The sequence below is a fragment of the Kogia breviceps genome, chromosome 7 (genome assembly GCF_026419965.1).
Source record: "Kogia breviceps isolate mKogBre1 chromosome 7, mKogBre1 haplotype 1, whole genome shotgun sequence".
NCBI lineage: Eukaryota > Metazoa > Chordata > Mammalia > Artiodactyla > Physeteridae > Kogia > Kogia breviceps.
The window spans coordinates 15,229,215-15,243,769 of NC_081316.1; the positions used below are offsets into that span (position 1 = coordinate 15,229,215).

Genomic DNA, 14,555 nt, shown 5'->3' on the forward strand with positions numbered 1-14,555 from the left:
AGAGGCTCCTCCCCCTTTTGAGTCCGCCCCCCACCCCCCACCACCACCACCACACCACCCCCCCCGCCCCCGCCCCCGGCCGCGTGGATCTTCAGTAGTCCTGGAGGCCTCTGCCTAAGTCCCAGCTCCCGGCCCCGGGTGGGCCCCACCCGGGCGGATGCCACGCCCCCGGCCAGCCTAGCAGGCCGCTGACCTAGTATGGACACAGCACTGGGAAGAGAGGCGTGGAGGGTGACGCTTGGAAGGGGGCAGGAGAGTCCAGGCCCTGCCCCCACAGGCCACCCCCCCCCGTTCTGAGGGGATGCACCTGACACGGGTGGGGGTAAGGCACGGTGACTGCGCAGCTGCTACGCCGCCGCCCAGAGCTAAAAATATTTCCCAACAGAGAGAGGAGTAAGGAGGCTCCCAAGGAGAACCAATTTATTGGGGAGTGGGTGAAGTTGGTCAGACCCATAAATAGGAGCGGGCGGGGAGCCCGAGGACAGGACGCGAGCAGTGTCCTTAGTCACGCTGAACACTGAGATCTCAAGTCTGATGGGAAACGGGGTTCCAGGAAGAGGTTTAGAGATCTAACTCCAGTACCCCACCCTCTGGATGAGGAGCTGGAGCTGGCCCAAGGGGTTGCCAACAGACTCAGGGGCAGGTTTGGGTCTGGTCTAGAGGCTCAGATCTTCTCATCAGGTGCTGGCAGGCGCTGGTAGTTAGGCTCCACGCCCCAGATCTCCCTGGCGTACTGGACAATGGTGCGGTCGCTAGAGAACTTGCCAGAGGTGGCTATGTTCCGGATCACCATCTGCGTCCACTCTCTCGGGTTCTACAAGCCAAAAGGGAGCTCTGGGTTTGCTCTGCCAGTGGGGTTCCCACCTACCACCTCATCCCAACCAGGGCCACCAAAGCCCTGCCAACCCCTGGCCCAGGACCCCTCACCTTGTACAGGGCACTGACTCTCTCCTGGCATTTAATGTAGTCTTCATAATCTGCAAAGACTTTAAACCTGGAGAGGAATGGAGAAGCAGGAAGTTTCATGAGGTCAAGGGCCAAGCCCATCCTGTCCCATTGGATTTCTGGGGACCTGAACAGTGATGCTGCTTCCAAAGGAATCTAGTCCCAACTGCCCAGAAGCCCTGTCCAGCCTCCCCACCGCACCTGAGCCCTACTGAGCCCAGCAGCCCCACATGTGCAGTTTCCTGGCCGGCCAGCTCACCGGTCATGGTGCATGAGCATGTTGACAATGGCCTTGAACAGGTCGGGCTGTTTGGGGGAGAAGAAGCCACTGCTCAGCTGGTCAATGATGTGCCGAAGCTCTGGAATTCGGTCATAATATTCCTGGGCATTGTACCTGTTGGGGAAGAGCCGTAGTCAGCGCCCTGGAAATGGGTTCCTGGCTCCTCCTCCTCCAGCAAAAATCCAGGAAGTTCCAAGCCCCAGGGTCGAAACCCAGGCCCAGCCTGCTACTGCCCTCCCCGCAGCTGCCACACTCCCTCTGGAGGTCTTTCCAAGAGGCCCCCCTCCCTTCTCAGCTCAGCTTTTCATCCCGCACTTTGTGGATGAGGAAACTTGAGGCCTAGAGAGGAGAGAAAGGTAGTGTCAGAGCCGAAGGCCCCAAACCAAGCGCTCTTCTTCCCACACACCACCACTGTCTCCCAACAGGTTTGTTTCCTCTGTGAATGGCTTTTCTCCCCCACCATCCATAGTCCATCCCTGGCCGCGCTTTCAGGCCCCAGGAGGAGCGAACAGGTATATCCTGAGGAACATCCTTAAGTTCAAACCGTCCAGCCAAGCTCATCGCTGTGCCTGGCACCAACTTTCCTCCAGTGTCCCACTTCCTAAGGCAGCGCAATCCATTCCTGAGCACCTGGGTTCAAATCTCTCAAGACCAGTCTCATCTCTTTTCTCCCTTTCTCTCTTCCAACCAGAAACCAAGTCCGCCTCCTCAACAATGACCCTAATCCCCATCCCCAGCACGGGCCTGCTGCCGGGGGGTCCCCCTGCCATCTGGTGTCAGCCTCACACTGGTCCCCCACCTAGACATTGTCCCCTCCAGTCAAGCATCCCTCCTGCAGCCAAAAGTGTCCATCTGGAGCCTAGTTCTGAATGTGTTGGACTTTGCTCAAAACATTTCACATTTCCTTCCTGTCCAAAGGACCAAGTCTGCCACGCTTCCAATGCAGGGGACGCGGGTTCAACTCCTAGTCAAGGAACTAAGATCCCACATGTCACACGGTGCAACCAAAACAACAACAACAAAGGACCAAGTCTAAACTTTCTAGTCGAGCCCCGCAGGAGAAATTCCTATCAATATTCAGTGCCAGCTCTTGTGAGCTGTTGGTGGGAGTGTAAACTGGTACCAACTTTCTGGAAAACAATTTGACAATGTGTATCAGGAGCCTTAAGAACTCATACTTTTTACTCAGAAATATCCCCTTCTAATAATTATCTTAAGGAAATAATCAGAGATGTAGACATCAGTGTAAAAGGTTAGTCATCACAGGAACGTTTATCCTAACAGACAGGGGAAATCAACCTTAATGTCCAACCATATGGAACTAGTTAAATAAGTTATGCCATGTCCATAGGATAGAGTGCTATACAAACATTTAAAATATCTTGAAGACTATTTAATGACATGGAAAATGCCTCACCAATGTTAAGATAACAGGATTCAATACTGTACATACATTATTCCCAACTTTTAAAAACTATATACACACACATATAAACACATGAAGAAAAAGAGAACTGTGGCTTTAAATCTGGGTGATGAGATTATGGATGACAGTTGTTTTATTCTTTGTGGCTTTGTATTTTTCTAACCAGTGAGTATGTACTGCTTTTATGATAAGAAAAAATCATATTTTAAAATGTTAAAAATGTAATGCCAGGAAAATGTCTTCTCTGAAGATCTATGTTTCTGACCACAAGCACAGATATAACTACTGTATTCATATTTCCCTTTTTGCCATGGCTGCCAGGGAGCTAAGAATTTCACTTTACTTCCAATTCCACAAATAACATTATCTTTTAGGGTTGACATTATTTTCTCTTCCTTCTCCTTCAGTTCTATGTTACTTCTTTCTTTTCCCATTTCATTAACCTTATTTGTTATAAGTTACCTCAAAAGTTTTCTAGACTCATGATGGCCATAACTAAGACCTTGTGCAGCCTAGACCAGCATTTCCAGTCATGCCTCTTGCTCCCGGCTCTACCCTCCAGCAGTCGCACCTTGGTGCCTCCTGCCCACAGACTGTGAACTTTGCAGCCCATACCCTCTCTGGTCAAGCCTTTCCACGTCCTCCACCCGCATGCCGAAGATGAAGAAGTTCTCCTCTCCCGCCTCTTCTGCCATCTCCACATTGGCCCCATCCATGGTGCCAATGGTCAGAGCCCCATTGAGCATGAACTTCATGTTGCCAGTGCCTGAGGCCTCAGTGCCCGCAGTAGAGATCTGCTCAGAAAGGTCAGCAGCCGGGATCACTGTGGGGGGGCAGCAGGAGACAAGCTCAGCTCCAGGAAGATCCCCAGACCAGCTAGAGACTCTGGAGTTAGTCTGGCCCTAGGCCTAGCCAGATTCAGAGTCCCCTCCACCCCAGCCCTCCAGTCTTAACCAACTAAGTCTCTCTCTCACTACCCCCTACCGCCCCGCCACCTCTTGTTGATTCTTGAACATCTGGGACCTAACCTGGACTCCCCCCAACCCCAGCTCCATTGTGTGATTCAAAGGGCACCACTGAGGCCCATCTCCCCTATAATTTCACCCCATACCACCATTAAAGGGACATCCTCATGATTTGAGTATTGTCCTCTCCAGATTCTTCCTTAAAGTGCAAGCACCCTAAGAAGAGGAGATAAATATCTCTTCCCGGGACTGAACTAATCAGAGCTTCCCTAGGGTCCCCAGTGGCGGCATTCCACCTTTCTCGGCCAGTGAGACTCGGTAGTTCTCCAGGAAGATCACGCGGAGGCGGTCTCCCACCACCGGGTCGTGGTTGACCACATCCCCAATGGCTGTAATGAGTTTGATGATCATCTTGGCCATGTGGTACCCGGGTGCAGCCTGTGTGAGCATAGTCTGGGGTCAGCTCCACAGCCTGACCTCCTCCTCCTACCCCCATCCTGCAACCCAGCCAGGCTGACCTCAACCTGGATATCAAAGAACCACAGCCATGGTCTGCAGCCCGCTTCTCACCTTCCCTCCAATCATCACAGTCCGAGGCACAAAAAACTTATTGGGATCCTTCTTGATGCCTGTGGAGAAATAGAGGGATCCAGTGAGTGGGCCAGGTTTTCCCTCGGGGCAGTAACACCTGACAGCACCCATCCAGCCAGGGCTGGACTGGGAGACAGTAGCCCTGACTTGGGCAATCACTTGCTTTGTGACCTCAGATCTATCACTTCCTCCCCCTCTGAGCCTCAGTTTGCCCATCTGTGAAATGGGGATAATTCCACGTCCCAAGAGTTACCCTGAGGTCAAAGGAGATGTTGATCAGTAAGTATATAGTGTCCTGGGAGGTACACAGAGGGGGGAACCGGGAGCCAGAGGGAACCCTGCCACTCACGGTTGTACATTGTGATGATATGGAGGCAGTTGAGGAGCTGGCGTTTATATTCGTGAATCCGCTTCACCTGGATGTCGAAGAGCGAGTTGGGGTTGATGTGGACTTTGTATTCCTTCTCTAGGTACGCAGAGAACTTTAACTTGTTTTCCTGAAGGCAGGGGAGTGGAGAGAGCTCACCAATAGGCCTCAGCCTCAGGAAATCCTACAGTCTCATTTCTTTCCCAGGAAGGTGAGGATAGAAGTCTGTCTTGCCACCTTCATCCACTCCTGCATCAGGGCAGACATTGCTAATCAATGTCAGCACTCTTCCAGTGAGGTCAGATGATGCCTTCCCACCATGGACTGACTCCAGGCAACTTCTACCAATGGCCTGAGGCTGCAGAAGAGATGAGCTCTATCGGCCATTCCTGACTCAGACATCCGACCCCGCCAGCACCCCTCCACTCAAGCCCTGGCACAGGGGTCTGTCCCAGGTTGCAGCGCTCCTCACCTGCTTCACTTTGGCCACATCCCGGATAAAGGCTTCATCGTCCACATAGAAGAGCAGTTTGTGCAGCTGGTCCAGGTCTGCGATGTAGTCCTCCCCGATGCGCTGTGGGAAGACAGCTCTCAGTTAGGCCCATGTCCCTCCTCCATCCTCCCTCACAGAGGGGGTCCCTTTCCAGGTCAACCAAGCCCCACCCACTACAGACAGCTCCTTCCTCTGTAGCCTCCCAGCTGGGGGGTGGTACATGTATGTGCATCTTTCCTCCCCTCCTGACCTTGAGCTCTGATGGCTGACCCCCTTCTGACCCCACAGGCCTTCCTCCTGGCCTTTTCCTCTGACAGGCATTGACCTCAGGGCCCCGCTCCCAATCTCTGCCCCTTTCTGGTCTCACTCCGGATGTGACCTGCTGATAACCCCTCCATTAGACTGTGAACTCCAGCAGGTTGACCTTCATAGCCAGGGCCTCCATTCGCCCACAGGCACCCTCATGCAAGTAAGAAAATGGTTCCCCTCCTCCAGACAGATGCAAGGCTTGGGGAACGCAGTGCAGGATGGACTTCAGCCCTCAGACGGGTGCCCTACAGTGAACCACATACACAACCACACCCAGAGTCTCCCTGCAGTGACCCTGTTGACCCCTACCGGCCATACGTGCACGCTCACCTCAGCAATGACCTCTGCCAGCCCAGGGTTACACATAACCAGCCAGCGCCGAGGAGTGATGCCGTTGGTCTTATTCTGGAACTTATGAGGCTCCAGCTCATAGAAGTCCTTGAAGCTACAGGATGGGGTCGGGAATCACCAATCAGCCCTGAGGGATGGAGGCCTCCTCCCCGGGGCCCCTACCCTGGTTTCTTGATGAAAGGGGCCTGGAGGGGAGGGGGAGGGCACTGTGTGTAAGAGGGGTCATCTGGGGACGGGACTGGACTGGACGTCAAGGCTATGATGCTCGTAAGAGCAGTGCCACCCACGGAAGGGGCCAGCTGAGGGCAACTGTGAACAGCCGGAGCCGGGCAGTGAGGGGGTGAGCGGGGCTCCAGCAGGAGGGGCGGGGTCTGGGGAGCGGGTCTTACGTGGTCTTCTTGAGGATTTCGGAGTGGATGCGAGCCACGCCATTGATAGCGTGTGAACCGGCGATGCACAGGTGCGCCATGTTGATGCGCTTCACCGCGCCCTCCTCCACCAGCGACATGCGCCTCAGCCGGTCTACATCCCCTGGGAACGCAGCCGCCACCCGCTGTGCCAGGAGAGCCCAGAGCTAGGACGGGGACCCAGGACCCACGTTTCCAGCCCCCACCCCCAGATCTCTGCCCACAGCCCTCCCTGCCAGAGTCTCAGGAGCCATGCCTTCCATGCCCTCCACGCCCCGCCCTCCACCCCACACTTCCTCCACTCACATCAAGGAAGCGCTGGTTGATCTCATAGATGATCTGGAGGTGCCGGGGCAGCAGGGTCTCTATGAGGTGCACGGGCCAGCGCTCCAGGGCCTCGGGCAGCACCGTGTGGTTGGTATAGGCACAGGTCTTCACAGTCACGTCCCATGCCTGACAGATGGGATGGGGAGGAAGGACCGCCGGGCTTAAGCCGGGTGGCTCTCCACACACACTGTGCAGCCAAGAGCCCTGGCCCTGCCACGGCCATGCCAGGTTCTAGGACACCCGCCCTCTGGGCCTCACACTGCCGTCTGTGCAGTGGGGGCTCCACCCACATCTTCCCACTCCCCAGACTGGGAGGGGAACCCTGAGACGCAGAGGGTGAGGCAGGGGTGGAGGAGGGGCCCTGAAGCCCACCTTGTCCCAGTCCAGCCGCTCCTGGTCCACCAGAATCCTCATCAGCTCGGGGATGGCCAAGGAGGGGTGGGTATCATTGAGCTGGATGGCCACCTGTCGGCGGGCGGGGGGGCATTGGAGTCAGTCTGGGCTCCAAACCAAGGCTATGATTGCCGTCCTTTGCCCCTTCAGAGCACCACTGCCCCAAGGCCCCTCATGGTTCTAGGGTTGAGCTGGGGATGGAGGCCCTCACGGGGGCAGGTATGGGGCAGGAGGAAGAGGGAAGCGAGGTTATATTGAGGATCGTGAGCGGATCCCCCCACACCCACCCCCAACACCCAGCCTCTACTTTCTCATCTGTAAAATGGGCGGTTCAGGCTGAGACTGGAGGGAGGAGGGATGGCACCCATCACAGGAGGTGTAGAGGCCGCCTGGGGCCTGGTACCTTATCCGAGAAGGTGTCGAAGCTCGTGCGCACAGCGTCTTGGCAGCCGAACTTGGAGGATTTGAAGCGGCGGATGATGTCCTGGAGCGTGGCAGCCACTACGAAGTACTCCTGCTTCAGCCGCAGCTCTTTCCCCTCAAAAAACTGGGGACAGTGCCAGGGAGGGCGGAGTCAAGGTCGTGGCCTAACACTGCTGTGGGTGTGGCCAGGGGAGACTCCCACCCACACCAAGATTCCTGAGCCCTGAGCTGCCCCACCTCAGGGACCCAGGGGTCTTTCTCCCACCAAGAAGCAGCAATGCGGATGGTAGCAGGAGGGAGGGCTAAGGACCAGGAGTACTGTGGGTGTTACCAGGGAGCAGCTCATCCAAGGTGCCCCTCCCTAACCTGCTGCCCCCAGGACTCAGGCGTCCTTCCACTTAAAGAACTTGGGGGAAGAACAGGACACACAGGGGCCGGCAATATGCCTTGGGTGTGACTAGGGCACCGGCAAGTGTCACCCCCCTTCTCCTGCCCTCTCCCATGCACTCTGGCTTCCTGTCCCCAGCCCAGGGGGTAACATACGTTGTCGTTGGGGTACAGGACACGGGAGATATTCTCAGCCAGGTTGCGGTCTAGCACAGCCTGGATGTAGCCACCGACGTTGACTGAGGAACGAACGTGGAGACAGGGTCAGGCTTGGGTCAAGTGTGGGCCGGGGTGGGCAGGGGCTGCTGACTTTGGCTGAACTCACAGTCCTTGAGGTTGAAGTCATTGGGGGCCTTGGCAGACCACAGGCGCATGGTATTGACGATGTTGTTGCGGTAGCCGGGCACGGGTGTGTCGTAAGGCATGGCCAACACCACCTGCGGGGCACCCGGCGCGGCCTCAGGAGGTGGGCATCTGCCATGCCCGAGAGGCCCTGAGAGCCGGAACTCCGTGCTCTGTCCCTGCACTCCCCCAACTCCCCACGCCGGCTGCTAGTCCCAGCTCTGGGTGACCACGAGCAACCCCGCCAACCTCTCTGGACCTCGTCCATAAAGAGGGAGAGGACTTCCCAGGGCCTCCCCACACGCCCGTGCCCCTCCTGGCTGGGCTGTTGTGAGGATTCCAGGAGGAGGCGGGGATGAGCTCGGAGCCCAGGGCGGGCCCCTGTTGGTGGCCACTCTGCCACGATGATGATGAGCTGGCCGCTGGCCTGAGCACCGTCTAGAGGACACTCTGGACTCATGGAAGGGCTGGGGGGAAACATGGGGCGTGGTTGAGGGGGTCACGGAGATCAAGGCCATCCAAAGAGCTTATGCCTGGTTGACCACAGGGCTAATTAGCAGTGACAATTGCTGGCCCCACCTCCCACAATTAGCAAACATCAATAATTGCTGCCCATAGCTGCCTGCTACCACGGGGGTGGGGGCACACCCACGCCTCCCTCCCCAACATTAAGTAGCCCCTGATTGGAGCAGAGTGAAAGCTGCGGCTCAGAGAGGGAAGGGACTGGCCCAAGAGCATAGAGCTAGGCGGGCAGCCAGAGTCCTGCTGGACCTTAGCGTGGATGACAGCAGAACAAACTCTTGATTCTGAAAGCCTAGAGGTTGCTGTGCAGCCACCTGGAGGCCGATGACCTGCAGCCACAGCAAGAGGACTGGCTGAGCTGGGATTTGGACACCTCGTTCAGCTTTAGGTTCCCTCTAACTTGCTCTGTGAACTTGAACAAATCAATTGCCCTCTCCAGGCTTTTTCTCCCCTGTCCCCCTTTCTGGGCTGTTGCTATGTTTCCCATCAAGCCCCCAGTTCAGATGTGCAGGGGAGCCAAGATTCCGTGATTATTCTTTGATGAGTCTTGTGTGTGGGGTGGTGGAAAGGAGCCAGGTCAGGGGAGAAGCATTGGTAGAGCAGGGCGGCCTCTCTCCTCCTCCCAGGCTCTGCACTTGGTCTGGCTCCCCTGTGACCCTGTCTCCAGCCTCTAGCTGTGTGACCTCGAATAAGTCACTTAACCTCTCTGAGCCTCAGTGGCATCCATTATAAAATAGCACTAGGTCCAGTAGCCTCCAGGCTCTTTCCTTGTTTCTCCCTGTTTCCTCTAGGAAACTCCTCCCCTCTCCCTCACTAGATTCCGCCCCCCGCCCCCGCTCCCTGGCTTCCCCCTCACCTGCGTGTCCACCCACTCGGCCCCCTGGCTGGTGTGTTCCACTCGGCCATAGAAGTGCACAGGCAGTGTGAACTCGGGTCGGGCCTTCTCCCAGGGGTTGCCGTAGCGAAGCCAGTCATCAGCCTCCTCCAACTGAGCCCAAGGCAGGTCAGGGGAGAAAGGAAGGCAGTGTCAGAGCCAGGCTCACACCACAGCAGGTGGTGAGTAGGGCAGGAGCAGTGGCCCTAATGTGCCCTATACAGGGAGGGTGTAAATGAAGGGCTTTGGGGTACGTGGGCCCCTGGTCTGGTGGAATATCCATGGGGACACGGTGTGTGTATGAGAGTCTGAGACATTCCACAGGTGTGGACCTCCTATCCCCGGAGCTAACAACTGCCTTGGGGCCAGGGGGAAGGGGCAAGGATGTTTTCCACCAAGGCTGGTTCTGGATCTATGTGCAGATGAATGAACAAATAGGGGTCTTCTCCATCATAACTACAAGGTCAGGGTACAAGGTCACTCACCTGCCAACCCCCAGAGATCTTCTGGTTAAAAATCCCAAACTCATAGCGGATCCCATAGCCATAGGCAGCCAGGCCCAGTGTTGCCATGGAGTCCAGAAAGCAGGCTAGGGGTGTGCATGGAGGTGGGTGTCAGAGACACAGCACAAAGAAACCCTTCTGCCCAATCCCCTGCCGCCCTGCTCACTTACCCGCCAGCCGGCCCAGGCCCCCGTTGCCCAGCCCTGCGTCCTCCTCGATTTCCTCCAGCTCCTCCATGTCCAGGCCCAGCTAGAGGCGGGAGGGTATGGCAGGAGTCAGGGCCAAGGGCCAGCAGGTCAATCTCCCAAGCCCCAAGGCTTGCCCCCACCCCCACACACCTGGTAGGTGGCCTCATCACAGGCATTCTCCAAGGCCAGGTTCACCATGGTGTTTTGTAGCGCCCGGCCCATGTAGAATTCCAGAGACAGGTAGTAGATCCTCTGCCCGGAGAGACAGTTGGGGAGGTGGAGGGGAGGGCGTCAAGGCCACCCACTAACATTCAGCCAGGCCCAGCTGGGCCTGCACCTCTCATACTTCCTGCCCCACTCCTAGGCCACAGCATGTTCCAGCCCTGCCTCCATTTCTCCCCCCTTCTCAGGCTTTGGGACCCAACAGGCAAGACTCTGGTCCCAGCATTTCTTCTGACTTTGGACAAATCACTTTTCTACTCTGAGCCTCAGTTTCCTCACCTGGAAAATGGGGCTGACCATATCTACCTCAGGGGCTAGGATAGGTGCCTAGGAGAGGTAGGAACTCCTTCCATTGCATGCAATCCTGCCAACAGCCCATCAGGGAGTCAGGACATAGGGAAGCCCCTCCAAGTGCTCCCAAAAGGGAAAGCTAGGCCCGGAGAAAAAAGTCATTGGCTCAAGGTCACACATGACTCAGGGCTAGAGTCGGCCTCCTCCCGTCCTTGCAGAGGGCCCCTTGGTCCTCAAGCCTCAGTCCCAAGAAGGGGACGGAGAGCCGCCAGGATCCAGGATGCTGATGGTGCCTGGTCTCCTGGTTCCCTGGGTCCCCTCCCTGGCCCTCCCCCACTCCTGCCCAGAAGTGTCAGGTTGCTGACATTTACCAGTGACCCCAACAGACATTTGATCTCACCACCCCAGCTGCCCCAGCTGCGCCCGCATGCGCTGCACCAGCACACACACCACACACGCATTCAATGATACGTCCTTTCACTTAGGGTCCAAGCCAGGCCACAGGGGTCTTCATGCCCCCCAGAAGCCCCTCCATTCTCTGAGTGAGCCCTGGGCCTTTGCAACCAGCCTGCCTGACCCGAGCCCCCTGACCTGCCCCTGTCCCAGATTTCTCCCCCTGGGTTGCCCCAGCAACCCATTGCACCTGGCAGCCCCGGATCCTCCAACCTCAGGAACCTGGAGTGACCCTTTATTTTGCTGCAGAGAGCCCTGACCCCAGGTAGGGGCTGCCACTTGGTCAAGATTTCCCAGTCCCCAGGCAGGGCACCCAGCCCATTCCCCTCCCGGGGTGCCCCAAGTAGCACCTTGGGGTCCTTCTCGTAGTAGTGCTGCTGCGTGCGGATCCAGCGGCCCACGAGGTGGTCACGCACCGTGTAGGCCAGTGCAAAGTAGTAGTCTCGAGGGGTGGCCACATTGCGGTCTTTCACGAGGGTGAAGTGTAGGTGCCGGTTGAAGCTCTTCTTCAGCTCGGTCACATTCTCCACGCCGGCCAGGCCACGCACACTGATCTGCTTTCTCTTCTCCTGGTCTGTCAGGGGCCGGGACATGGCTGCAGGAGGGCAGGCGGGACTGACTGTGTGGACGGGCGGGCGGCCTGAGCAGTGCCTCCAGCCAGGGAGTGGAGATCCCCAGCTGGCTGGTGCTTTAAAGCCTGGCTCTGGGCAACGTGCCCCGCCTCCTCCCTCGATGGGTTGGTCTTGGCTTGGCCGCTCGGGGAGCTATTTTGGGGTGAGGGGAGGAGAGGAGGGGCAGGGAGGCCACCCTGGCTCATTTGCAGCCCTGCGCTGACCCACTTCCTCCAGGCCTCACACAGTGGGGTCTGCTATCTTCTGTCCCTGTCCCTGCCTTTTGCAGGGTCAGAGACAAGATGCAGCAGGCAGAGCGCTGGCTTGAGAGGCCTGAGGCTTGACTGGAGCCTCTGGGCTGTGACTTTGGCTGAGGTCGCCCTGATCTGGGCCCCTCTCCTGGGTTATAGATGAAGGATGCAGCCTGATTGCGAGCCCTCAATCAGGACTCCTTGGAGAGGCTGAGGGGGCTGTCAAGGAGGACAGTTGACAGGAGCCCCAGAATACATCAAAGCAGCTTGACTTCGGTTCTTGACCTTCACGCAAGAGGCTGCAAACCACAGGCGGGGTGCCCTCTGATCAAGCTTCCACGGTGGCCCTGCACCCGGGTGGGGAGGACACATGTGGCAAGAGGGGCCAGGATTCCCCACAGGCTGAAGGCCCAGGTGCTGAGGATCAGGGTACCCCAAACAGAAGAAGGGCAGCTAGCAGAGGACACTGGGTGGCTAGGAGAAGGGGGACTGGGACCCCAGGTTCCAGGGTTGGTATGGGGAGGTCACCTGAGGCAGGGCCCCTCCCCGCCCCACCCCCCACAAAGTCAAGTCACTCTGAGCTCCCCCTGTTGCTGTCCCTCAAGGACCTCTGAAGTGACCTTTTGAGAAGGACGGTCAGATTACAGGCCAGCTTTGGCTAGAGGCCACCAGCCTGGAGCAGGGGTCCCTGGGAACTGCAGTCCTATGGCCCACAGGGGTAGAACAGAAGCACCCCCTACACAGACACACACACACAACATTGGCCAATGGCATTAGGTCTCCCCATGACACAGCTGCCAGGTGAGTGAGTGAAGGCCATCTCCCATTCATTTCTCCCACCTGGGGCCATGCACTGGACAGGGCCACACACTGGACAGGCCTAAAGAGTGGGCCAGGGGCTTCCCTGGTGGCGCAGTGGTTGAGAGTCCGCCTGCCGATGCAGGGGACACGGGTTTGTGCCCCGGTCCGGGAAGATCCCACATGCCGCGGAGCGGCTGGGCCCGTGAGCCATGGCCGCTGAGCCTGTGCTCCGCAACGGGAGAGGCCGTACCACAAAAAACAAAACAAACAAACAAACAAAAAAAAAGAGTGGGCCAGAAACGTATGGACACCAAGGGGGGAAAACTGTGGGGGGTGGAGATGGTGGTGTGCTGAATTGGGCGATTGGAATTGACATGTATACACTGATGTGTATAAAGTTGATGACTAATAAGAACTTGTTGTATTAAAGAAAAGAAAAGTGGGCCAGGTTCACAAACGTGACTTCACCCGTAAAATGGGAGCTCCTGCACCCCGCGAATGTTACACCATTCCTCCTCATGGCGTGGCAGCTACAGATCCTTCCTTTTGCGGCTTTGGCTGCCCCCAATTCACTGCTGGTGTCCTGGCCCCAGCACTGATTTGCTGTGGGAACTTAGGCTGGTTGCTTTACTTTTCTGAGCCTTGAATTCCTTCAAGAAATGTATACTCTCAAGTGAGAATATAAATCCCTGCTTCCTCCAGCCACTGCCTCCTAGTCTTATGGAGGCTGACCTCAGATCCTGCTTTGTTCTTTGAGCAAAAGGAACCCAGGGCCTGGTGCTATTTCAGAGGATGCTGGGCTTCCCAGGGCAGGGCGGTGGGCCGGTGGAAGGGGAGAACTGGGTGCTCTGGTCTGAGGGCTAAAGAAGCAGGTCAGAGACCGGGACAGCCGCAGGATGCTATTGAGTCTGGTTCAGGGAAGGCCAAGCTGTTTCTGAGGACTCTCTGAGCCACAGCAGACCCAGCCCTGGAATTACCACCCTAGTATAGGGGCCAAACTCCAAGTCTTCCAAAGGCCAAACTCTGCTCTACCCCTGCTCCCAAATAGCGTCTGTTCTGGTCTTCCATGGCACGTGCTTCAAAGCAGAGAAAAAAGACCATGAAGAGAACACCAAAACACATCTGCACAGATGCCATGAGAACTTAGAAAACTTCCTCTTAAAACTTGTTTGCATTTTAAAAGTTTTTTACACCTTGTATTTCGAAGGAATGCTTGGTGGCTCTCGGGTCTCAGTTCCCACCCTCAGCTTTTCCTCCTGGGCTGTGCCTATGGGGAGGTTCACCCCACCCTCCACCAAGCACCTGGTCTCTGGGCTTGGCCAGCATCTTGGGCTGCCTGGCCCATGGTTCCTCGTGGAGGGTGGGGTAGAGCTCAGAGCCTCCTTGCCACAGTTGTCGATAAGGTAGTGCCAGTTACCCATGTCACCTCATGCCCCAACTGTGGCTGTGTGCTCTGGGCCACACAAACCTTTACACTGCCCCCTAATTCTCCTGCCGCTATGGACCTGCTCCTAACAGAGCATTCCTAGCTTCTTATCCTGCTCCCCAAGGCAACTCAATCCCACGCGCCCTTCCTGCTCATCAACTTAGTGCTCACCCTGCCCCTGCACTCAAGGCACTTGCTGAACTGGGACACATCCCGTTTCTCTTGGGAAACAGATGTACTTTGACCTGGTTTCTCCAACTACCTTTCTTGTGGGTTCTTTTGGTCTTTGTTGCATCATTGGCACCCAAACTTTCCAGTCTTTTCCAAAGGTGACGCCACCTCGGAAGCCCCTTTAATTTTGCATCCCCCAGCCCAGCATGATGGAAACTTGAAGGCTGAAACTGACC

The 14,555-nt window shown here is 56.7% G+C and overlaps 1 protein-coding gene across 1 annotated transcript; it reads right to left on the reverse strand.

Annotated features, from left to right (window-relative positions):
- Positions 1–394: 394 nt before the first annotated feature.
- Positions 395–11,792, reverse strand: PYGM (glycogen phosphorylase, muscle associated). The gene is made up of 20 exons (XM_059068325.2): positions 11,410–11,792; positions 10,244–10,345; positions 10,076–10,154; positions 9,888–9,991; positions 9,385–9,516; positions 7,990–8,101; positions 7,821–7,903; positions 7,258–7,401; positions 6,834–6,926; positions 6,441–6,587; positions 6,117–6,280; positions 5,707–5,821; positions 5,047–5,148; positions 4,557–4,704; positions 4,187–4,245; positions 3,913–4,054; positions 3,267–3,474; positions 1,205–1,339; positions 928–994; positions 395–814 (listed from the first exon to the last, which is right to left on the reverse strand). Exons 1-20 carry the CDS (start codon positions 11,650–11,652, stop codon positions 665–667), a joined length of 2,529 nt encoding a protein of 842 aa, XP_058924308.1. The 5' UTR covers positions 11,653–11,792; the 3' UTR covers positions 395–664.
- Between the last annotated feature and the right edge of the window lie 2,763 nt (positions 11,793–14,555).